Below are 25,401 nucleotides of genomic sequence, written 5' to 3' on the forward strand. Positions count from 1 at the left end.
ATAATATCACTAAAACACACTGATCGTATATGTCCATTGCATGAAATAGTTATGCTGACAGTAAAATATTAGGTAATCCTATGAAATTTTAAACTCATATGAAGGCAATATAATCTATACAAAATGTATTCAATGACTTTAAAAGCTGACCACATGGAATCTGTCTTTCTGACTATATAAATATTGTTTGATTTATATCTATGCATTTGGTGATGTAAATTTAGAAAAGGTAAAAGTACTCTCTTCAATAACTACAGATAAATGTTTTTCCTTTCGGTATTTATTTGATGCATATAAAAACTTAATTCTTTTCCCCTCAAGTTTAAGATCATGTTCAGCACTGTCATGGTGACTACACAGTCTGTACAACAGTATTGTTCATGGTGGCTACACAGCTTGTACAACAGTATTGTTCATGGCAACTACAACTGGACTGTGTAACAGCATTGTTCATGGTGACTACCAGGACTGTGTAACAGTATTGTTCATGGTGACTACCAGGACTGTGTAACAGTACTGTTCATGGTGACTACCAGGACTGTGTAACAGTATTGTTCATGGTGACTACCTGGACTGTGTAACAGTATTGTTCATGGTGACTACCAGGACTGTGTAACAGTATTGTTCATGGTGGCTACACAGCTTGTACAACAGTATTGTTCACGGCAACTACAACTGGACTGTGTAACAGCATTGTTCATGGTGACTACCTAGACTGTGTAACAGTATTGTTCATGGTGACTACCTGGACTGTGTAACAGTATTGTTCATGGTGACTACCAGGACTGTGTAACAGTATTGTTCATGGTGACTACATGGACTGTGTAACAGTGTTGTTCATGCTGACTAAATGGACTGTGTAACAGTATTGTTCATGCTGACTAAATGGACTGTGTAACAGTATTGTTCATGGCAACCACAACTGGACTATACAACAGTATTTGTCCATGGTGACTACCTGGACTGTGTAACAGTATTGTTCATGGTGACTACCAAGACTGTGTAACAGTATTGTTCATGGCAACTACAACTGGACTATATAACAGTATTGTTCATGGTGACTACATGGACTGTGTAACAGTATTGTTCATGGCAACTACAACTGGACTGTACAACAATATTGTTCATGGCGACTACATAGACTGTGTAACAGTAATGTTTTCGTGGTGACAACATAGACTGTGTAACAGATCAGTAATCATTCTTTACTATGCAGTGAAGAAAGATAATCTAATGGGAAGCAATAAGAACTTTGGGCGGAAAAACGAACTAATTTGTTTAAACTCCTCAAATAACCTATATATTTTATTATTTTTATCAATTCAATCCTCAGCTTGTTATATTTATAATTACTCAAAAATATTTGTAGCAGATGTGTAAACTGAAAGAAATTAAAACTTAATAGTTTAATGTAATCATGGAATAAAAACTACATTTTTAATCAATTGGTTCCTACGTCCTAAATTATGATAAAACAACTGCATAATGCAGAAAAAATAAATATCTTTGATCAACCTGGTAATTCATTTATAATTATATTATTGAAACTCAAAATATTAGGTGTGCACTGGAACTATCTCTGTGTAAAGTAAATGTACATGAATATAAACAAGTCTTTTCTGACAAAATTAAAAATATAAGGCATATTAAAATCAGCCAAGAACACCTGAATGCCAAACTTTGACATCATGACCAAGACTAGTGCCCGTGTCAAAAGTCAAAGGTCACCAATTCAAGATGCCAAAGATCAACATTCAGTACCAAGGTATCCTGAACTAGGAGAGTGTAAACCAACAAAATGAGGTCATTTGTCCTACCCGTTCTCCCATTTCTCCCTTCTGTCCCTTTTCTCCCAGTAGCCCTTGTATTCCAGGCAATCCTGGTGCCCCATCAATGCCTCTCTCACCTGGCTTTCCATCCATGCCTGCAGGTCCAGTCTCTCCAGTGTCCCCTTTATCTCCTGGAAATACATATTTTAGTTCAGTTTGTTTGTATTATTTATTCTGAAGTCATCTCACTACAACCTCAGCTTTACCCCGTTTTCTATCAAATTTATCAAGTGATTGACAAAGAAACATTACCTACCTTAAACAGTTGTCTCCTATAATATATTTGCCAAGGAAAGATTCTAACTTGTAACCAATTTGATAATTTAGCAGATAAATAGGGTATTCTCATAGTTATTTCTAATACTTTATCAGTGTCAGCTGACTGGTTATTTTTATGTTTGCCCGACTGGTCTCTACAGATCGGGTTAGGAGCCAGTAGTGAATTGGTAAAAAATTGGAAAGTTTTCTTGGCGATTAGAATCAGCCTAACCTTTATCTAAACATAAACAGTGATCGTTTATCAAGCCAATGAGAAATATTCAAGAAAATGCTGGAATCATACTAAAGAGACCAAAACTGTAATAATAAAACTATATGACCAGGACATACACCAAACATGAAAGGCATGGGGATATATTTGACTGATATTCACTATTGCCTAAGTACTAAATATGGATTCATAATTTGCCTTGTTCAAATGCATACAGTAGTCCCCCTCTTATAAGGCCACCCCTAATGCAGCAGGGAAGTGGCCTTATAATGCGGGTGGCCTTTCTAGAGGGGGATGACAAATGCGAATAGTAAATACATATGAAGAAAGTCACAAGTATATTTAATTTTAAATATTTAATATTTTCATTAAAAAATCACATGCATGATGTGAAATAAATGTAAAACAAACTGTGTCATCATTTTCAAAAGAATGCTATGAATAACCATTGATACAGTTTTAAAACTGTCTTTATAATTATGTTACAGTTCACATCAACTGTCACTTTGTTGGTAACAGTCTGAAAAAAACCAGTCTCGTCACATTAAAAATATCCTTGCTGTCATATCTCCTGCATATATCATTTCGTCTTTTGTTCCAACCTTCGACAACTTCATTATTAACATCAGCTGATTCTCCACTAAGGACAGAACACTTAATATTGTGTCGCACTTGAAATCTGTGCAACCATCCATTACTTGCGGTAAAGTCGTCATATCCCAATTCAACTGACAAAATTGTTGCTTTTTCTTGTCATTCAAATCAGGAAACAAACGTCCCCTGGCTCAAACAATCTTCCTTTCTCCGTCCATTTCACCTTCCCACTTCTGCAGAATTGTTTCATTATCTTTCACGATATTGTTTATCTGAGTCTTCCCAACATTAGTTTTTTTCAAGGATCCTTGACGACTCCCCCCCCACGTCAGTTGAATTACTTTCACTTTCTCCTCTAAACTGAGAATTTTTATTTTCCTCGATGACATGTTGATCTTTTTGCAGTAAACTATTCATATTGCCAACTACAATACTGATAAAACAATTTTGTATGCTTCTAAACAAATTGCCATGTGTTTTTAAAGGAAGTGATCTTGTCATGTGATTCGTTAGTCGCAGTCTGGTACCCTATTGTTTTTATACATTTCTTTACACTAAGTGAGTGAAGCCAAAACGGCTTCAATATGTACCATTAACATCACACAGATTTGACCTCGCGGCTGTTAGGATTTGTAATTTTGACAATTATTGTCAGTAGTAATAGCCACTAATTATCAAAGTGAACAAGCTCAACATCTTACTAAGGGAAGCCATAAAGGCTATGAAACCATTTTCCTGCTGATTTGTGTATTGTACATCGATACTGCCACTTCTCAGCTGTTACTACTGTTCAATAATTGTAATTTTAACAATTATCAGAGTGACGAAACCGAACATCTTATGATAACACAGCAGTAAGGCTAATTGGATTACATGTACTTACACTTTTGTATGGATTAAGATTTGAGTCTTTCTCAGTTTCTATGGAATAAATTTGGCTTCTCGTGAGGTGTAAATGATATAATATTAACCTTAGTGGTAAATGTACTTTACTCAACACTTCTTTCAGTAACGAAAACCTGACATCGGGGAAACAGAAATTGGATTACTTAACACACGTTATGAATAAAATACTGGTTCTGGATACATATTCAAATAAAATGCGGCCGCTTGTGAGGGGTAAATTTTATATTATTGCACTAATATGCTGGCTGCTGGTCACGTTAGCCGGGTGGCCTTTCGCGAGGGGTACTTTTGAACACAAACTCGTCGGTGCCAACGGATTCTGGCCATAAGGAGCGGGTGGCCGCTGGTCAGGGGGGCCGTTCAAGAGGAGGACTACTGTACTTCAATTTGTAGGTCCTTTAACCCTTTACCTCATGCAAGCATCTTTGGATGCCTCTACACCATTTGCATGGAAGCGCCTTTTGACGCCTCTATTCAAGTTGCATGAAAGCGCCTTTTGACGTCAGCTGTAAACATCAGCCATTTTAAGCCAGTTTTCGCAGCGCAACCTTCGGGGAAAACCCCCTATTAGATACTACATTCCTTTCTGTGAATGACAATTACATCAGATCACGTGGTCACTGTTTATGCACTGGTTGGTATCTGCTATTTAACCCTTTACCTCATAGAGCATAGTGACAAAGTGCACCACACTATAAACTGAATACCTGTTACCTAGTAAACCGCATACGCATAGGCCTGCCTGTGAACAGTTAAGCGATGTAGTGTATGTTACGTTTAACATCAATTTTAACCATTTTACATTTTTGGTACACATCTATTATAGGTGGAAAACTTTAAGAGTAAAGTCCGATTGTTATAGCTGTGTAATTATTTTTCACGGAATTTACCAATTGCATCACCTCCCCTGACTTTAGGATGGTTTGACATTAAGTGCGATGTCATTCCAGAGCAAGCTGGTCATCCATAACTTAAAAAAGAATTGATTGAATGATCCCTTGAAATGAAAATGGTAGTTTTCATGCAGCATATGATAGTGGAATATCGCTGAAAAAAGAACACATAATCATTGCCAAAAAAAACAAACATACATACAGAAATGTTTCTCTTTTTTAATTTCTTTATGAAGAAAAAATACAGATCCAGCTTTCATACTGTGTCCAGCTGATAAGTATTTGTGAGTACAGTGTGATCATGATTTACACAAGGGTTATGTTTTTGAGACGTGTGCATAATTTGAGATTCGCGTAAATTGAGATCATTTCCTCCGCATCAATTTAGTATGTTAAAATTAGGGAATGCTTCTGCAAAGTAGATTAAAATTTTAAAAAATAATAAGTTTTCATAAAAAGCATATGGAAACGAACTTAAAACGTATGAAACATAAAATAAAAACATGAAATTATGAATTTTAATCAGAACATATGTATGTGTTATTAAAAAATGAAACTGCATTGAACAGTAGTGTTCACCAAACCACGTTGCCAACTTCCTTTCCATTATGTTGGGGTGGGTATGGTAACTTTTCTGGTTCGAATGGGAGGTTCCAGCTTTCATACTTGCTTTCATTTTTCCAGCACTGTCACGTATATGTATTGTTCTACATGTACTTTCACTAAGGTTCAAAGCATGCTTTATCATGGCGGTACTCTGACCAGCTTCATACCTTTTCACTACTTCAAGTTTAACCTCTAAAGAAATCGCCTTCCTTGCTCTTTTCAGACTATCACTTGCTTGTCTTTTAGATGCCATCAATAATAACATTCCAAAATTGTAACAAACACTTTGTACATGTACATACGTGCACAGCACTGAGGCCACAATAAATAGAATGGTGGGTGCATAAGAGCAGGGCATTTTGGGTAATGTTTGCCTGCCACGGTGGCACAATTTATATGTATGAGAGAGTTATCTCAATAGTAGCGATCTTTTTCACATTTTCCCCCATCTCACATTATTTCAAATTTGCGTAAATTGAGATTTCATAAATCGTGATCACATTGTACTGAAACATTTTCCTTCAAGCATAGCAAAAATTAAAAATCTTTTCTAAGTTTTTAACATGAATTTCTACAAAAACATTTGGCAACATCCATTTTTACAGTATGCAAAATTCTTTTATTTAATTTTTAAAAAATTTGCTTTAATAGGTAACAAAGACAAAATAAAAGCAGCAAAGGTAAAAAGAACATAGTGCAATATTATATTAAGTTCTAAGAAGTTACATTTAAACTAGGTTCTACCAATTACTATTGCAAACAAACGTTTTATTTTTTTATGAGCTACAGTTGTTCAAGAAAATTTGGAACTTTATGTATTTTCCTTTTATAATCTAGGGGTCACAAATTTGATACCTTCCCAGTCCAGCCCATCAGCTGGCTCAAAACATTCTTGGGGAGGTATTTATCTCTGCAGGATATAGCCAATAATGTGTCAAAAGTGCCTTTAAAATAGATAAAATAAACAAAACAATTCCTTTTGCAACTTATATGTGATGTAAAGGTTAGAAAATTCTCCCTCAACAAGCTGAGATTGCATTAGTCAAGATGACTCTTTGCTACATAGCATGCCACACTCGCAAACAAAAGGGCGGAAGTTCAATCCTACCAATGGATTGAGCTGGACTGGTTGCCTTGTTGTGCCATGGATAAAACACATAACTCTCATTGCCACAACACTAATTACCCTACTTGTATTTCTATGCTGTGAAACAACAAACCAAAGCAAACAGGAGTACAGGGAATGTTAATGTCTGTGCCAACTTTATTGGGGGTCACATTTTGAAATGGTCATTTACAAAATATGCAAAAGAACTGTATATGAACAATAAATATGGGGTAGACAGGTACACCATATTGAAAACTAAGTTTACATAAAAACCTCCATATCTGACATTTAAATTTTCAAACAAAAAAGTCAGGTATCATTATCTTGAGAACCAAATATTTTCATTAACCAATGTTTGCAAAGGTGCCTTTAATAGTTTCCATATACATTGTTTTAAAAATACTGCCGTCATAGTTTTAAGCTCCAAAATCCTTGCTAAACAATGGAGGTGTAAACATAAACTTGCTTTTTTAATTTTTCCAAGTGACATGCTTGATCAGCCTCAATCAAATAACATCTCATGATGATACCTTTAGCCCCCATGTAAAGGCTTGGATCTGGGGGTGGAGGTGGAGTAATAATGGGTGGGGTGAAATTACAGCTACAGGTTCCTGGTGATCCAATGTCCCCCTTATCTCCCTTAGGTCCAGGAAATCCTCTTTCTCCTCTAATGCCCTGAAATTAAATAGCACATGTTCAAACCAATTTGTTTTTAATCAACATGCTTGAGACGGAAAGAAACATCAGATTTCAAAGTCAAAACATGGTTTTTGAAAAATGGACATACTAGCAGTGCATCTGAACTTACCTAAATGTGAGATTTGATGGAATGGTGGATGAAATGATGGACAGACAAGAATGGTACTAATGCCCTACCATCGTTGTGTAAAAGTATACTTCGAACAAACAGTGCTAATAGAATGCCCCTTTAGGGGCCTCAGCTGCATCAAGAAATAATTGGGCTTGAGTTGTGAACAAGTAATTTATCGCTCTGAATCTAAATTCAACATTAAATGTACTATCCTCTAAGGATCAACACATCTTTAACAGTTTAAATATGTGAGCTACACATAACACAAATGTCAAGCTAGTTCTAAGGTATCACATAAATAAGATACTTCTTTTATTTAGGTAGAACATCTTTAAAAAATTAACACTGAATTTAATCTAAAAAAAATTAATATTAATTCAATCTAATAAGTGGGTGGAGCATATGAATGTATAGACACACATTTTTACCATCCTTTTTGTAGCCTGGCTTTGGTATACAAATTTTTATCCCGACAATGCCGCACCTTAATACAATCATATTCCTTAGCATAATTAAGCTTCTTTTCACTGGCTACCTTTATAAAATGGACACCTATATCAAATGGCCTGAATATTCACTCTCAACAGTGTCCTATTTTATGTGGGTTTTACCTTATGTACTTACTTCAGAGACACTTCCATAAACTGACCAGTCTGTAGCACTAACTCCAGGACGCATGATTGAATAAATCCTCGATAAATTTAATAAATCCCCCTTAAAAAAGTGAAAGCATGTGTAAATCACACACAGTCAACTGTTAACACGAGTGTAACTAAACTTTAGCATTCATTAATATTAACGAAGCTGAATTTAACTCATACATGTGCTTGATTTCTAAATAACTGCTAACATTTAGTGCTTACTAAGTGACTTGCTACTAAGTGATGAGCCATTTTCAGGAATTAGTTACTTAAAGTGTTTCAGCAACAGCACTTGGCAATGTTGAACAATGGATAATAAGTAGTTTTCAGTATTCTGTAGTAATGTCTCTGCTATTACATGCAGTTTTTAGTATTCGGTGGTAATGTCTCTGCTATTACATGCAGTTTTCAGTATTCAGTGGTAATGTCTCTGCTATTACATGCAGTTTTCAGTATTCTGTGGTAATGTCTGCTACTACATGCAGTTTTCAGTATTCAGTGGTAATGTATCTGCTATTATTTGCAGTTTTCAGTATTCAGTGGTAATGTCTGCTATTACATGTAGTTTTCAGTATTCTGTGGTAATGTCTCTGCTATTACTTGCAGTTTTCAGTATTCAGTGGTAATGTCTCTGCTATTACATGCATTTTTCAGTATTCTGTGGTAATGTCCCTGTTATTACATGCAGTTTTCAGTATAGTGGTAATGTCTCTGCTATTACATGCAGTTTTCAGTATTCTGTAGTAATGTATCTGCTATTACATGCAGTTTTCAGTATTCTGTGGTAATGTCTCTGCTATTACATGCATTTTTCAGTATTCTGTGGTAATGTCACTGTTATTGCAGTTTTCAGTATAGTGGTAATGTCTCTGCTATTACACGCAGATTTCAGTATTCTGTTGTAATGTATCTGCTATTACATGCAGTTTTCAGTATTCTGTGGTAATGTCTCTGCTATTGCATGCAGTTTTCAGTATTCTGTGGTAATGTCTCTGCTATTACATGCAGTTTTCAGTATTCTGTGGTAATGTATCTGCTATTACTTGCAGTTTTCAGTATTCTGTGGTAATGTCTCTGCTATTACATGCAGTTTTCAGTATTCTGTGGTAATGTCTCTGCTATTACATGCAGTTTTCAGTATTCTGTGGTAATGTCTCTGCTATTACATGCAGTTTTCAGTATTCTGTGGTAATGTCTCTGCTATTACAAGCAGTTTTCAGTATTATGTGTTAATGTCTCAGCTATTACATGCAGTTCCCATTCATACAATGTAATGCCTTTGTCATGATTCACAATAAATGCCCCTGTAGCAGTAATGAAGATAAATAACTACATTTTGTCTTTATTCATTAAAAGTTATTTCTCACACGTTTACTGATACTGTTTTCACATTAAAAAAATGCTTTCCCCATAAAGACTGAAAACACCCCACTTTAAATAATTCCTGAGTGGTCATTCTCCATAAAGACTGAAAACACCCCACTTTAAATAATTCCCGAGTGGTCATTCCCCATAAAGACTGAAAACACCCCACTTTAATAATTCCCGAGTGGTCATTCCCAATAAAGACTGAAAACACCCCACTTTAAATAATTCCTGAGTGGTCATTCTCCATAAAGACTGAAAACACCCCACTTTAAATAATTCCCAAGTGGTCATTCCCCATAAAGACTGAAAACACCCCAATTTAAATAATTCCCGAGTGGTCATTCCCCATAAAGACTGAAAACACCCCACTTTAAATAATTCCTGAGTGATCATTCTCCATAAAGACTGAAAACACCCCACTTTAAATAATTCCTGAGTGGTCATTCCACATAAAGACTGAAAACACCCCACTTTAAGTAATTCCTGAGTGGTCATTCCCCATAAAGACTGAAAACACCCCACTTTAAATAATTCCTGAGTGGTCATTCCCTATATGAAAATACTAGAGTAATCACTGCATCTTTAGACTGGCACACTTCAGCATATTGGCCACTTCATTTTCATGTCCATGAAACCTTTGTCAACCTACATATATTGACCAATGTTTAGTACTGAACAGCATACACTTCAAGACCATTTTACTGTGTTTGTGTATCTCACAGTTTGTGCAACTCCTCCTTTAGCAATTAAACAAAAATAGTTGGGTTTATTTTTAGACCAATTCAAACCATAAATCTGCAAAACTCACATTTAAAACAAAATGAATACTAGATATTCAAAGTCTTGAGAGATGGCTTGAAGGGTTTGTATTACATACAATCAGACAGAAAAGAAAAAATGAAAAGAAAAAAAAATATATATAATGCTCTAAAAATCATTTTAATATTCTTTCCAAATTTTCGTTTCTTCACATATTACTTTATAAATCACAAAAGAAGTTACTTTAATATTCAAAAAATTATGATTTTAAGAATTATTGTGGTTATTTTCTTTTGAAAGCTATTTCCTCTATTGTTTCAAGTGTTATAGAGGTTGAGGGAACCACTACAATTTATCTCAATCTGATTATCAACTCTAACATACAAAACCAACTTGACAGGTGGTTCTATACACTGCTGCTAATTTTAGTATGACAATAATGTTCTTTACTATTATTAGTAATGTAAACTATATTCAGTAGGATAAAAAGATCAGTATGCCATAAGCATAATGGATTGAAAACCCTTTAAGTCAAAATGGAATCGATTTAATAAACTGCACACCACATTAAAATATCAAATTGACCGCACATAATTCTACTCCACCTATTTGACACAACTGCTTTTATAAACTGGCATTTTGCTCCCTGAAAAAAAACATGAGTAATAATACACAATGGTCAACCGAAGAAAAGTCCATAAAAATGGAATGAAAAACAAAAACAATCGCTTCAAAACTGTACACATTATTTAGTCCAAGACGCCTCGATAACCTACTCGATGGGACAAACTCTTCTTCAGTCATCAAACAGTAGTCATAGCCAAGCAATTCTCCTGAACAAAAAAAAACATTGCCATGCAGACTTCTTAAAATGTGTACTTGTTATTTAATTAAAATGGTGCCAATCTGATGTCCATTAAATACTGTTATTGTTAATTATCCAGAATGAAAAGTAATATTGCCATGGGGTATTCATCTGAATACATGTTATTATGTTCAGTTGATCCAAAACAAAAATAGTGTCGATTAGATGTCTGATATGGCCACCACACTGGCCTTCTAGAAAATACTTGTGTCACTACTCGTCCTGACTGGATTGTTGTATAAATGTGAGGGTTTAATAGACAATTTCTTGTGATGTCTAGTAGTCCTAATGGTGCCATTTAGACATTCAAGCTAAAAGTCCTAAAACTGACACTTTCTCTTATTAAAATGTGATTAGCATTACAAATATTTGAAAGGTTCAAGCTTGTATTCAATTTTCTAAGCTGGATTTATTCTAATATCAACCTGAATTTCAATTACAGCAAAATGTGATTTGCTGACACTTCAATGTCTTAAGAGACACCTTTTTGAAAAGATACCTACTTGTATAGGATATGTTTCATTTTGTAAATTTTCATACACTGAATTGGATCTAATACATACCAATGCCTTAGTACCAAAAACCAGTCTTTTAATACCAAAAACCAGTCTTTTGATACCATAAACCAGTCTTTTAATATCATAAACCAGTCGTTTCGGTAAAAACTAAACTTCTAAGTTCACATTTCAGTCTTTTGATTAAGACTCAAGGAAGAAATTTTATCATGATGTACCAGCTGAGAAAAATTTAGACTTTTTGAGAAAATGCAGTTTATATAGCAAACTATATAAAAACTGTTGACTATGTTTCATGGATTCTGCATGTTTTTTCTTTGTCTGTTATTTGACATACCTTTAACACAATTCTATCATTGTTATCGTATAACTCGTACCATTTAATACATAATGTTTCTTTTGGGTGGAGAAGGCTTTTGCTTCCAATATGCTCTTACGCATTTCTTTGTATTTACATTCTGACAGCTGAACTTTTAATTGGCACCATATAGGATCTATTTTGTGGACATGATTTTAAACCCTACAAGTACTACAACTGCTACTACTACTTCTACAATAACAACTACTACTACTTCTATAACAACAACTACTACTACTACTAATAATAATAATACTTCTACTACTACTACTAATAATAATAATACTTCTACTACTACTACTAATAATAATAATAATAATAACACTTCTACTACTATTATTTCTACTACTGCTACTGCTACTACTACTACTAATAATAATAATAATAACACTCTTAATACTAATTCTACTACTGCTACTACTAATAATAATAATACTTCTACTGCTACTACTACTACTGCTACTAATACTTCTACTACTACTACTACTACTACTACTACTACTACTAATACTAAAACTTCTACTACTACTATTGCTGAACTTCTACTTGATTCTAGTATGTCTCAATTGTGGGAAGCAAGTGCTAAAATCTGAGGATGACATCATAATTTATCAGAATCTACCACCATGCATGCCTGGTTTACTGCTACCACCATGCATGCCTGGTGCGCTGTTAGCACCATGCATGACTGGTGTATTGTTACCACCATGCATGCCTGGTTTACTGTTACCACCATGCATGCCTGGTTTACTGTTACCACCATGCATGCCTGGTGTGCTGTTAGCACCATGCATGACTGGTGTATTGTTACCACCATGCATGCCTGGTGTACTGTTACCACCATGTATGCCTGGTGTACTGTTACCAACATGCATGCCTGGTGTACTGTTACCATCATGCATGCCTAGTGAACTGTTACCACCATGCATGCATGGTATACTGTTACCACGATGCATGCCTGGTGTAATGTTACCACTTAAATAGTTGGTATAAATCAGTCTAAAATAGATCATACATGTATTATATTTGGTGTGACCATACTGGGAGAGTGAATAGCTCCAACCAAATAACATAGCTAGCTAAATATTTTAGTACCAACAATATTAGGAAGGACACTTTATGGCAGTGAAGAGAATCAAACAAAAGACAAAGGTAGATAACTGTTCTAGCATCTGCATAAACAGGAGGAAATACAGTATTCTGGGCAGTAAAGAGTTCCAAACAAAAAAATGGGAGATAACTGCTCTAGTATCTAAAAATACATGAGTAAGAGCACAGTTATCTTTGCATCATTATTGTGCTTATTATCACATCAAGGTTCAATGAAATGTGACCAAATAAAAGAATTGTAACTGCACAGAAAGGTAATATGTACATTATGGTAATATTTACCTCTATATAAAGGACATGTGTCAGTAATAAAATACATTTTTGAAGAGCCATTTAGTGCATTTGATACACAGGTTTCACTATACTAAAGTAAATTTCATACATATCACATGTTTTGATGTGTGAACCTTTTAAATATGTGATGAATATTAATATTTTACAATAGAATAATAAATTAAATGATGGCTGAAAATTAAAAATTCCTACTCCTGGTAGTTTTTCTTTTGTTGAGTCTTTTTCTGTGTCATCAGTATCATCTCCAGAACCACTAGGTACAAACTGAAAGAAAAAAGATAATGGGGAATAATATGTAATCTAAAGCAGGTAACAGTGAAACAGTAAGAACCTCCATTACAGTTGTCTTCAGACTATATACATGTTACATCTTTTCAGAAAACTGCAACAGATTCATCAGTCACACCCACCCCCATGGTGAATAGTGTGTGTGTGTGTGTGTGTGTGTGTGTGTGTGATTCGGATTTGTAACATAGCTTTAACAATTTTTCAGTCATATCACTATGATGTCTGCAGTGTGGCAGTTTATAGTAGTGTCTGTTACTGAGGCATGATGCCACAGACATGTGGCATTATGTCCCACCCAGTCACATTATCCTGACACCAGGCTGACCAGTCCTAACACTAACCTCTTAATGCTCAGTGCCAAGCAAGGCAGCAGATAGTACAATTTTTTAACAAGTTTCTGGTATGACTCGACCAGTGTATAAACCCGTGACCTTTCACATCTGAAGCAAAAGCTCTAACCACTTAGGCCACCGGAGCAGTTCAGGTGAATATTAAAATTGGTATACTATAAATGTGAACCCTGTTTGACTGGTACATGCATGGTTTGGGTTTTTGGGTGTTTCATGGTTACATCATGCTGAGCACCTTGCCCAGGGCTGACAAGCAAAACAGTCCAAACTGGGATGATCTGACGACATGATCTGAACCCACACCCTTCTAGTCACAGTCCAACAAGAGAGATTTGGGGGAATAAGCTGGTTGTTAATGTACTAGTTATAATGTACTATGGATATATTTTCGATATATGCATAAAAATGTCTAACCTTTAACTAAATATTAGCTAACTTTGATAACAGACTGGGCATCTGTTATGTTTTAACTGTTTTCCTTTTACCAGTTTTTACTAATTTTGTGTTGCATGTAACAAATGGGTGGTCCAGACACTCATATGTCAACTTCATTCAGTAGTTGTTCTGATATGCATGTTAATTTTCATTTTTTTCCCCCAAGGTTCAACATGTTTTATCTTTTTTTCTCTCAAGATATTTAGGTCAGCCATTCAACTAGTGTCATATTTTTAGTACCCACCAACAAATTCCTAGCTCTTAATGAAAGTTCTTATCAATTAAGACAATATTTTGGTGAGTTATCTATAATTTCTCTCAGTAAAAAAGCTTACACTTTAAAGGAATTCACTAAGAATATGAAAATTGTCACAAACTTGCACTCATCCATCTTATATGAAATAAATACATGTACATCACCCTCTTAGTCTAATGCCCTTCATTATAATGCATTTCCTGTTATAATGTAGGTATATTCAGGGATCACCTTTTATACTGTATTTCATTATAAGGTGGTTTGATCTGACTCATATGAAGAGTGTTATAATGAGGAAGTACTTATCATGTATTTCATTATAAGGTGGTTTGATCTGACTCCTATGAAGAGTGCTATAATGAGGGAGTACTTATCATGCATTTCATTACAAGGTGGTCTCACTACTGGGCAGTATTCTCTATTGCCCACTATGGACAGCATTTTAATGAGGGAGTACCAAATCATGTAATTCATTATAAAGTACTCTAACAATAAGGTAGTATACTATATATCTCCCATGGATAGCATTACAACAAGGAGTACTTAATCATGTACTTCACCATAAGGTGATTTCACTATATGGTAATGCACTGTCTTTATAAAACTGAACTTGGAATATTCATTTCAAAACTTATTTAAATCCTATTAAATTAAATGAATCATTAATCTACCAATCTGTATCTTTTACATAGCTAATTCATGTATGCATAATGTATACTCCTTTATGACTGGTTCAGGAATGTAGGAGACATGTATGCATATTGCATATACTACTTTATGACTGGTTCATGGATGTAAATAGGACTAATGTGCCAACTTGCATGTCATAAGAGGCATAGAATGGAGTCAGGAGTCTCAGTGTTTCCGCGGTTTTCAAAAAATCACTCATCTGGCCCACATCTAGAGAAAGTTGCCCATGCCTGGGTTGGCATATTAGATTTGCATACAGAATGGTGTGCATCTGAATCCTGCTGCTGGATCAGCCATGGTCAACTACCATAGCTGTGTCCTTGGGCATGCTGCATTACTCCAAATGTCCCAAAACTAAATAACCTATTTGTGCTGCTGTGCCAAAGAAACAATTCATATTTACAGTAGCAAAATGCTTGAGTGGTGGGCAGACAATGATTAAGACTGAGTTGCCGAAAGTGAATAGTCATTCATATGGTCAAATGGTGGGCAGAAAACCAAGGAGACAGGTAGAGTCATTTATTGAAAGTAATGCACAAATATCATGTTTGTACTGCTAGAAATATGAATTAAAGAAACCTCTTAGAAAATGCAGTGATACAGCTGTTCTGCATTCAACCACTAATGTATTATCAACTTATGTATTTACCCACAAGTGTAATGGTACTGAAAGGGCTCTCTGATATTGTTTGCAAGTTTAGTTATAAATAGGGTTTAAATATAAACATGGATAAAGCAATTAAACGTTTTTTTGTCCAAGACGTTACCCTTTTTATGCAAATGTGTGAGTTCTACTTCAGAGATAACTACTGATTTGGATACAAACCCCAAGAAGGCATGGCTGTTAGTTGTATTTTAGTACTCCATAAAAGTTTTGAGGTTCATAAATGACTTTTCGAAAGTTTTAGCTTTTGAAGAGAACATCACCACGGATCTTAAAATTCATTGCACTCATACTGGGGCCCATGTAACAAAAATAGTTCCCTTAACCAGTCATCTGTACAGTTCTTTTTCTATTGAAGTTAAAGTAATGGTACAAGTTCATTAGCATAGACATAATTGAGTCTAACAGCATGGCTTCAAATGAGACATAACTAGGTCAAAACAGTATGGCTTCAAAAGATACATAACTAGGTCAAAACAGTATGGCTTCAAAAGATACATAACTAGGTCAAAACAGTATGGCTTCAAAAGATACATAACTAGGTCAAAACTGCATGGCTTCTAATGAGACATTATTGGGTCCAACAGTAATGTTTCAAATGAGGCATCACTTGGTTCAACAGTACAGTTTCAAATTAGACATAATTAGCAACTTTTATCACTTCAGAGTAATCCAATGTCAGATGAAGGTAGTTTTTACGCAAGGTGATTCAACAATCCTGGATAACATCAAGAAGAATACACTGACCTTATCTGTTCATACAAAAGGTCTGGTCTGGGGTTTTTGTAAGACTTGACACCGTTTTTCAGCACATGATAGACTATACAAAGTGGCCAGTATATCTAGTGGAGGAAGAACCACGGAAGATTCTCAAGAACTACCAACCCATGGACAACTACTGGCAAATATTCTACTATACTCATTCTGGCTGGCTGACACTGAACCCATTTGGCATGTGCCTCAGCCACCCAGGGCCGCTTCTTACAAAGCACAAGTATTGCAATATCAATGGGAGTATAGCCAGATATCCACAACACATAACGAATCCCATATTGGAGAACTTTCTTGTTTTTTTTTTAATTGTAAACTGGTTGTAAAGAATTGACCACATGATATAGTACTGAATGACAATCTAATAAGAAAATAAATTAAGAAAGAAATGTGTAGAAAGAATGTAAATAAAGTTTTTATTGATGCAGATCTATTTTGCAGTTCTTTTAGAGAAATTCTCCCCACAGATCTCTCTCTCTATTTTCCTATGTTGTTCAGCTGATGCAACTTCTTCCATAAAACTCTCTAATTTTTCCTTTGTTAGCTCGACAAAGATGTAATGACTCCCCAAAACTCTGTTTTCCTTTGTTAGCAAGAGAAAGACGTAACGGCTCCCCCAAACTCTCTGTTTTCCTCTGTTAATTCAAGAGAGATGTAACTACTCCCAAACACTACTTTTTCTCCTTTGTTAACATAACAAAAATTAACCATCCCTCCCCCAATCTCTTGATTCTGCTTTGTTAGTTCAAAAGATATATAACTACTCCCTAAAATTCTCTCCATTCTCCCTTGAAACTCAACCAATTTGTAACTATTCCCAGAAACTTTTCTCAATTCTCATTTGTTTTCCTAGAGACATGTAATTACTCCCACAAACTCTATCCTTTGTGAAATGGCTGATTAACTATCTCCCCCGCCCCCCAAAAAAAGTCTCTCAATTCTCCTATACTAAATGGACAAAGTTTTTAATGCAACTACTCCTCCCCTAAATATTTGGATTCTTCTTTGTTAACTCATCATCTGTGTAACTACACCCCCAAACTCTCTAAATTTTCTTAGTTAACTAAACACAAATGTGAAAACGCCCCCATTGCACACCCAGATCTTCTTAACAGAGATGTAACTTCTTACATTATTTTGGCCCTGGGTGCATGCCATATATCTATATGAACCAAATCAGACATGTAAATTTGACAAGCCAGTATCCCACATTCATTGCAGGCCAATCTCTTATAGCTCTTTCAGACTGGTTCAATTTTGAAATGATGTCATTAAGTAGCTCAAAGCCTGTGTAGAAAAAATTTAGTAGAAAACCTCTATCAGATTTGATGGAAATTTTGTGAATAAGCTTCCTCTAAATCATACAGACAAGAACACAAGAGTATTAAAATGGTTATTTTGTTCTGTTACACAGTATGTGTTATGTCATTTAAAGTTTTTTTCTATTTTTAAAAATGGAGGCTATATTTGATTACTGACATCATTTTACCAAACTCAGAAGACCTTCAGGAGAGTATGCTCTCCATCAAGTTCTCAAATTCTGCTAAATGGTTTACAAGAAGAAGTTAAATGAGGTTTACTATTTTTAGAAATAGTGGCCATACTTGATTCTGGATTGTTAAATGAGGTTTACTATTTTTAGAAATGGTGGCCATACTTGATTCTGGATTGTTAAATGAGGTTTACTATTTTTAGAAATGGTGGCCATACTTGATTCTGGATTTTAAAGACCATTATTCAAGCATACTTCTGTCATATATTGTCAAATTATGTTGAGGGGTATTTGAGAAAACATCATTTAAAGTTTTCTTCCTCTTTTTAGTAATGGCAGCCATATTTGAAAGCAAACTGGCATAATTTTCACAAGTCTGAGTCTCATGCAATGTATTTTAAATTTGGCCAAATTTTTTTGAGCAGTTTTTGAAAAGAAGTTGTAAACTGCATTTGTGAACAGATGATGACATGTAATGGACAATGCATGACAGACATACCATAAGTTTTTTTGTGTTGTTAACTAACAAACTGGTGGCCTCGAGGAAACGTGGGTTTATAAGCATGGGAGTTCTATGGCACAGAACAATGTGTCCATATCTGCCCCATTACAGTAAATCATATGAAAAACAGGTTTTATACCCCAACCTGCCCAACTCTATCCACCCACCCACCCCAAACAAAAAGCCATGTTTATAAAAAGTTTCCAGTACCAGTAAAACTTATGAAAGAATGAGAAAAATGTGCCTTGCCTGTGTAATATTCCATCAAGCTTGCAAAACGTTTCACACAAAATCTTAACACTGCCGATCATGTATGCACTGATACTTACAGCATATATCTTTTTAATCATCGTTTGTTAATTCAGTCAAGCCTAAAGACTAATATTGATATCATCATCATCAGAAAAACTAATACAGTAACAAAGAAGAAAATTCTGTGCATGGTATGGGAAGATGGCAGCAAAATGGGGAAGGCAGGATCATCGCAAAATTACTGAAATAAAGCTGTGTGTGTGTTTAAGCACATTGAAATAGGAAGGATTGTTAGATCAATGGCACACCATATTCAGCACAAAACCTGCACATGCCTTAACAAGCACACCTACCCCCATTTTAGTCAAATATCCTATCAAAAATAGTCATTTTCAAATAGTTTTGTCTCGACCCTTGTACTCTAAAATTACAGATGCCAGCTTTCCAGAGATGCCAACCACTACCAATATGAAATAGGAATACTGGTTTTAAAAAGTTTGAATCTGAACTTAAAAATATGACTATTTCAAACTGTAGACAATTAATACATCAAGTGTTACTCATTCTGTGCTTACTACATTTTTTGTCTGCCATATGTCTTTGCAAAATTCTGCAGAGAAAAGCACATAATTTTTTTCTTTGAAGTATAATTTCTCACTGGCTACCTTCCATGTCAACATCTTTCTTGGGCTTTCTCAGGTGAATCAAAGCTGTAGGTATGTAACATGTTTTCTGATTTGTCAATATTCAAATGCTTTTGTGATGCCTGCACTTAAGTATGCTAACTATGGTAGTGAAACAAAATTGGCAACAGGCAGATGGACTGTATCATAACACTAGGAGAGCAATTGTAATTCCAATAGTGGTTCATCTAAAAATGAGCCTGTTAGTTCAGTTAAAATAAGGTACCCCATGGAAAGCACTTTCACACCAAAATGATAGCTTAATTTACTTTTTTTTCCCCGCTTGTTACGAGTAATCAACAATGATTCTCTTCGTGAAATATGATTACATGCTTGAATCATATAAATCATAGCTCAAGGCTACCAAATTCAACATACAGTAGCCCAGACCCTGCAATGATTGCAAATGGGCACCTGGCACAAGATTAGTTGGATATTTAAATGTGGTGCATAAAAGCAAATGGGATCAGCAGAAGTAAGCACAAGAGCAGATGATACCATACTCCACATGAACTGAGCACAGATAAGCAGATGATAGAGTGCTCCAAAAGAAATGATCACACCGGTGCCAGGCTTAAATATAGAACAAATAAACAGACCTCTGCATCACTTACAACATCAGGACAGTCATCAACCGTTGCTTTTGCTGTATCAGAATATAGTTTCAGTTCCTGGAAATCTCCCTGGAAAGAGAAACAAAGACAAATTCATAATGAAAGTTGTAAATTGATTATTCTCCCTAATGTTGAATAACTTTTGATATTTTGCACTCTTATCAATCTGATAGCTAATGCATTTAGAGGAAATGAAATATTCAACTAGGAGGAGAACTATGTTTTGGCAAACTGATAATTGTCAATTTGTCTTCCTCCCTATGGAAAGGAAGCAGATAATTCATAAACCTACTGCCATTGCTGAACTGAATGAATGTTCAGTTTTAGAAAGAAATTATACTTCCTCCTTTTGGTATAGCAGAGAATGATAAATTATTTCATAGTTCCTAATGCTAATTGGATATCTGCTGCTCTGAAAATACAGGTTTTGCATACAAAGGCTATATATTTACATATACTCACATAAAAATCAAGTCCATAATGCATCAGCAAATTAGGGCATGTTGCTTGTTCTACTGACTATTCCCAAAAAACTGCAGAGACCCAGATCTGCCAATATTAATGCATTTACATAACATGGCCTAACAAATTGCAGAGACCCAGATGTGTCAATTTTAATGCAATTACATAGCATGGCCCAACAAACTGCAGAGACCCAGATGTGTCAATTTTAATGCAATTACATAACATGGCATAACAAACTGCATAGACACAGGTCTGTCAATTTAATGCAATTACATAGCATGGCCTAACAAATTGCACAGACCCAGATGTGTCAATTTTAATGCAATTACATAGCATGGCCCAACAAACTGCAAAGACCCAAATGTGTCAATTTTAATGCAATTACATAGCACGGCATAACAAACTGCATAGACACAGGTCTGTCAATTTAATGCAATTACATAGCATGGCCCAACAAACTGCAGAGACCCAGATGTGTCAATTTTAATGCAATTACATAACATGGCATAACAAACTGCATAGACACAGGTCTGTCAATTTAATGCAATTACATAGCATGGCCCATCAAACTGCAGAGACCCAGATGTGTCAATTTTAATGCAATTATATAACATGGCATAACAAACTGCATAGACACAGGTCTGTCAATTTAATGCAATTACATAACATGGCATAACAAATTGCATAGACACAGATCTGTCAATTTAATGCAACTAAATAATATGGCATATCAAACAGCATAAACCCAGATCTGTTAGTTTAATGCAATTACATAACATGGCATAACAAACTGCATAGACACAGGTCTGTCAATTTAATGCAATTACATAACATGGACTAACAAACTGCATAGACCCAGATCTGCCAATTTTAATGCAATTATATAGCATGGCCTAACAAACTGCAGAGACCCAGATCTGCCAATATTAATGCAATTACATAGCATGGCCTAACAAACTGCAGAGACCCAAATCTGCCAATATTAATGCAATTACATAACATGGCCTAACAAACTGCAGAGACCCAGATCTGCCAATCTTAATGCAATTACATAACATGGCCTAACAAACTGCATAGACCCAGATCTGCCAATTTTAATGCAATTACATAGCATGGCCTAACAAACTGCATAGATCCATATCTGCCAATTTTAATGCAATTACATAGCATGGCCTAACAAACTGCATAGACCCAGATCTGCCAGTTTTAATGCAATTACATAACATGGCCTAACAAACTGCAGAGACCCAGATCTGCCAATTTTAATGCAATTACATAACACGGCCTAACAAACTGCATAGATTCATATCTGCCAAATATAATGCAATTACATAGCATGGCCTTACAAACTGCAGAGACCCAGATCTGCCAGTTTTAATGCAATTACATAGCATGGCCTAACAAACTGCATAGACCCAGATCTGCCAGTTTTAATGCAATTACATAACATGGCCTAACAAACTGCAGAGACCCAGATCTGCCAATGTATTATGTGATTACATAACAGGGACCATGCAATTTTTCAGTTGGACTCAACATGTAAGCAAGTATAAATTACAAATGCTATAACACCATTAGGCAAAAGTAAAATATGCCTGTTTCCAGTTGCATTGGTTTTAAAATTAGGGTAGGTAGGTAGATTTGTATGTTTTTTTTTAAAACATTTTATATATTATAATGATTAGTATATATAATGTACTTAGTGCTTCAAGTACTGGTTTAAACCAGCTCAATTACTTGCACAAATCAATTTTGATTATTATTATTTTTATTTTTTTGGTGGGGGGTGCAATGGTCAGCATCAAAATCAGGGTTTTCGGCTGACCAGAAAGGTACATATATTTTTTTTTGCATTATTGCTCAGCGTTTTATATTTTAAAGACCTTTAGGGTGCCTCATCTTGTCAAAGACAATACTTTAATCCACCGATTTAAGACTATTCATTATACCACTGTTTTTGGGTGGTACGATAATGGACCCCATTGCATTATGCAGTACAGTAGTGAAATTATATGCATAATGGAACTTCTTTATAGGACAGTCTCCCTATAAGGTGGTAAACTTGGTGACTTACATGATTAGTGTTATAATGAGGAAATTCTGCATGGTTAGCCTGTATTTAAAGTCCTATAAGGAGACCTTTAATAATAATAATAATAATAATAATAGTAATAATAATAATAATAATAATAATAGTAATAATAATAATAATAATAATAATAGTAATAATAATAATAATAATAATAATAATAATAATAATAATAATAGTAATAATAATAATAATAATAGTAATAATAATAATAATAATAATAATAATAGTAATAATAATAATAATAATAATAATAATAATAATAATAGTAATAATAATAATAATAATAATAATAGTAATAATAATAATAATAATAATAATAATAATAATAGTAATAATAATAATAATAATAATAATAATAATAATAATAGTAATAATAATAATAATAATAATAGTAATAATAATAATAATAATAATAATAGTAATAATAATAATAATAATAATAGTAATAATAATAATAATAATAATAATAATAATAATAGTAGTAATAATAATAATAATAATAATAATAATAATAATAATAATAATAATAATAGTAATAATAATAATAATAATAATAATAATAATAATAGTAATAATAATAATAATAATAATAATAATAATAATAATAATAAAGATGTTTTGAATTCAACAACTTTGGAAATACATAAAAGTGTCTCACATTTTTATATACCAGAATGAATATTGTTACCTGCTACAGCTATCTGCAGTTCATAGTGCTAAACACCGATACATTTCTGTAGCAAAATAAGTTTTTGACTCCAAAGCTTTCTACCTTTTCACAACGTCTTCATCAGAGAAAGTCCTTCATCAGATGAAAACCATGTTAAAAGGTCAAAATCTCAGGCATCAAAAACTTACTTTACAACAAAAATGTATCTGTGCTTAGTTGCAATTTTTTCGTAAACTTACCTCAAATTTTCCTCCAAGATTAGGTCCAGCTTGAGCAATATATAAAGTAGAGCCAGGCTGGAATCGTAGAGCTGTCCGACCACGAAATGTTTCTTGGGAATAAACTTCACAGTTTCTGTATAGCACAATATTATCATCCTCAATTTTGAATGCAAGTTTTGTCCATCGTCTCTCTAATGTTGGCACTGAAAACTTTGCAATTACTTTTGATTCAACTGCTTCATTGTGGTCTGTGTAATACAATAACAAACTCTGCCAACGCTCATTTACATTTTGTAATTGCACACCAAACTGGACTATATTCCCATATGAATTAAGAACTGCAAAAATGAAGCCCCCATTTAGTGTCCTGGGGCGAATTGTCATGGACAATGCAAAGTTTCGGAACAATGAATCCCCCTTAAAGTAAACGGATGAAGCATCTTGAATGTGAGCATTATATGCCACAGAAAATGCAGGAAACCCATCAATTCCCTCTGTATATGTGATGCCATCCTTTTTGTTTGGAAGCCCAAGGGCTGTCAAAAGGTCTACCTCACCGCCTGCATGAATAAAATAACAAGGTTAGTAAGAGTGATGTTGAACTATCAGCAAATAATGGTTAACATAGTGCTCCCTCATTACAATGCACACCAATATAACATGGCCCTGTATATAACACATACATGGTCATAGATCCTTTTTGGGGATGATTAGTTTCTGCAAAGAACGAAACTCAATACAAAACATTGTCACTCATAACACGAAACATACACTTTCATGGTTCATCTGAACAGCTTTGGCACGGAATGACATGTATTATTCCCTTTATTCATATTTTCAAGATTTTTAAACCTATTCCTCCCCAGCAACACAAGTGCATTATGTTGTTCCCTCTCATATAAGACCACACTTTCTGCAATGACAAGGCCACATTATAAAAGGGTGACTCCTATGAGGTGGGCAAAATGGTAAATATATACTATTTTGATGTTTGACAGACTGGACATATAAATGAGGTCACCTATCTAGAGAGATAGCAACTGTATTATAAATAGGGAATGTTTATTTCCTACAATACCACTGGATATATTTGATGACATGGTCTCAAAAATGTGATATTTTAATGTGTGGAGAAGCCAAGAGTTAAAACATATAATTTCTTGCACCAAGAGATGAAATATATATATATAGCTCTTACACAGAAGAGAAAATTTTCATTTTCTATATCACAAAATGGCTCCTAAACTGAAGCTTAGAAAATGAATCTCTCCTCACCACCCTGGCTTTGGAGTTTTAAAGGTAAGTTCTGTAAGGGAATGCTATTTGCAATAAAGTTCTAACAAAAAAATGTACCACTGAAAATGGCCATGTCTACGGCTTCACCTCTACGCTACTAAAGATTAATCCTTGTTGACTGAACTGGAAATTTCAAATCTACCATATTCGATGTAATACACATGCATGCCTAAGATTTTTACAACTTTATTGCAAATAACATTCCCTTACAGAGTTCATGTCTCCTGATCCAAATATGCCGCACTGGATGGAAGCAGATGTAAAAACTCACCGAAAGCGTCATTAGGTCTGTAGTTTTTTTTGTCTGCCAGGTTACCAATTTTGCTTTTTAGTTAGTTATACCGCTACTAAAAATTGACCGAGAGCATCATTATTCCTTGTCCCATCGCCATTTAACCTAATGAGCAAAGTTTGACTCACAATATTTCTTTTTCCCATTCAGTTGTATTGATACGTATCTCAATACATATTAATATGACATTACAAGAGAGATTATATGTATAAATATAACAT

General features: G+C 34.5%; 1 protein-coding gene across 8 annotated transcripts in view; it reads right to left on the reverse strand.

Moving 5' to 3' along the window:
- Positions 1 to 25,401, reverse strand: part of LOC149790726 (uncharacterized) — a 239,247-nt gene that overhangs the window by 92,457 nt on the left and 121,389 nt on the right. For 7 of the 8 annotated variants that reach the window (XM_089972776.1, XM_089972780.1, XM_089972775.1 and 4 more), the window contains 5 exons: positions 23,611 to 24,152; positions 20,130 to 20,213; positions 13,340 to 13,411; positions 6,957 to 7,101; positions 1,818 to 1,960 (listed from right to left, as the gene is read on the reverse strand). In XM_089972776.1, coding sequence (XP_089828902.1) covers positions 1,818 to 1,960; positions 6,957 to 7,101; positions 13,340 to 13,411; positions 20,130 to 20,213; positions 23,611 to 24,152 — 986 coding nt within the window. The remainder of the gene's footprint in view (positions 1 to 1,817; positions 1,961 to 6,956; positions 7,102 to 13,339; positions 13,412 to 20,129; positions 20,214 to 23,610; positions 24,153 to 25,401) is intronic. The other variant, XM_089972778.1, reaches the window with a different exon arrangement.

This window comes from Sinohyriopsis cumingii, chromosome 10, assembly GCF_028554795.1.
Source record: "Sinohyriopsis cumingii isolate HCF-2022 chromosome 10, ASM2855479v2, whole genome shotgun sequence".
Taxonomy (NCBI): Eukaryota; Metazoa; Mollusca; class Bivalvia; order Unionida; family Unionidae; genus Sinohyriopsis; species Sinohyriopsis cumingii.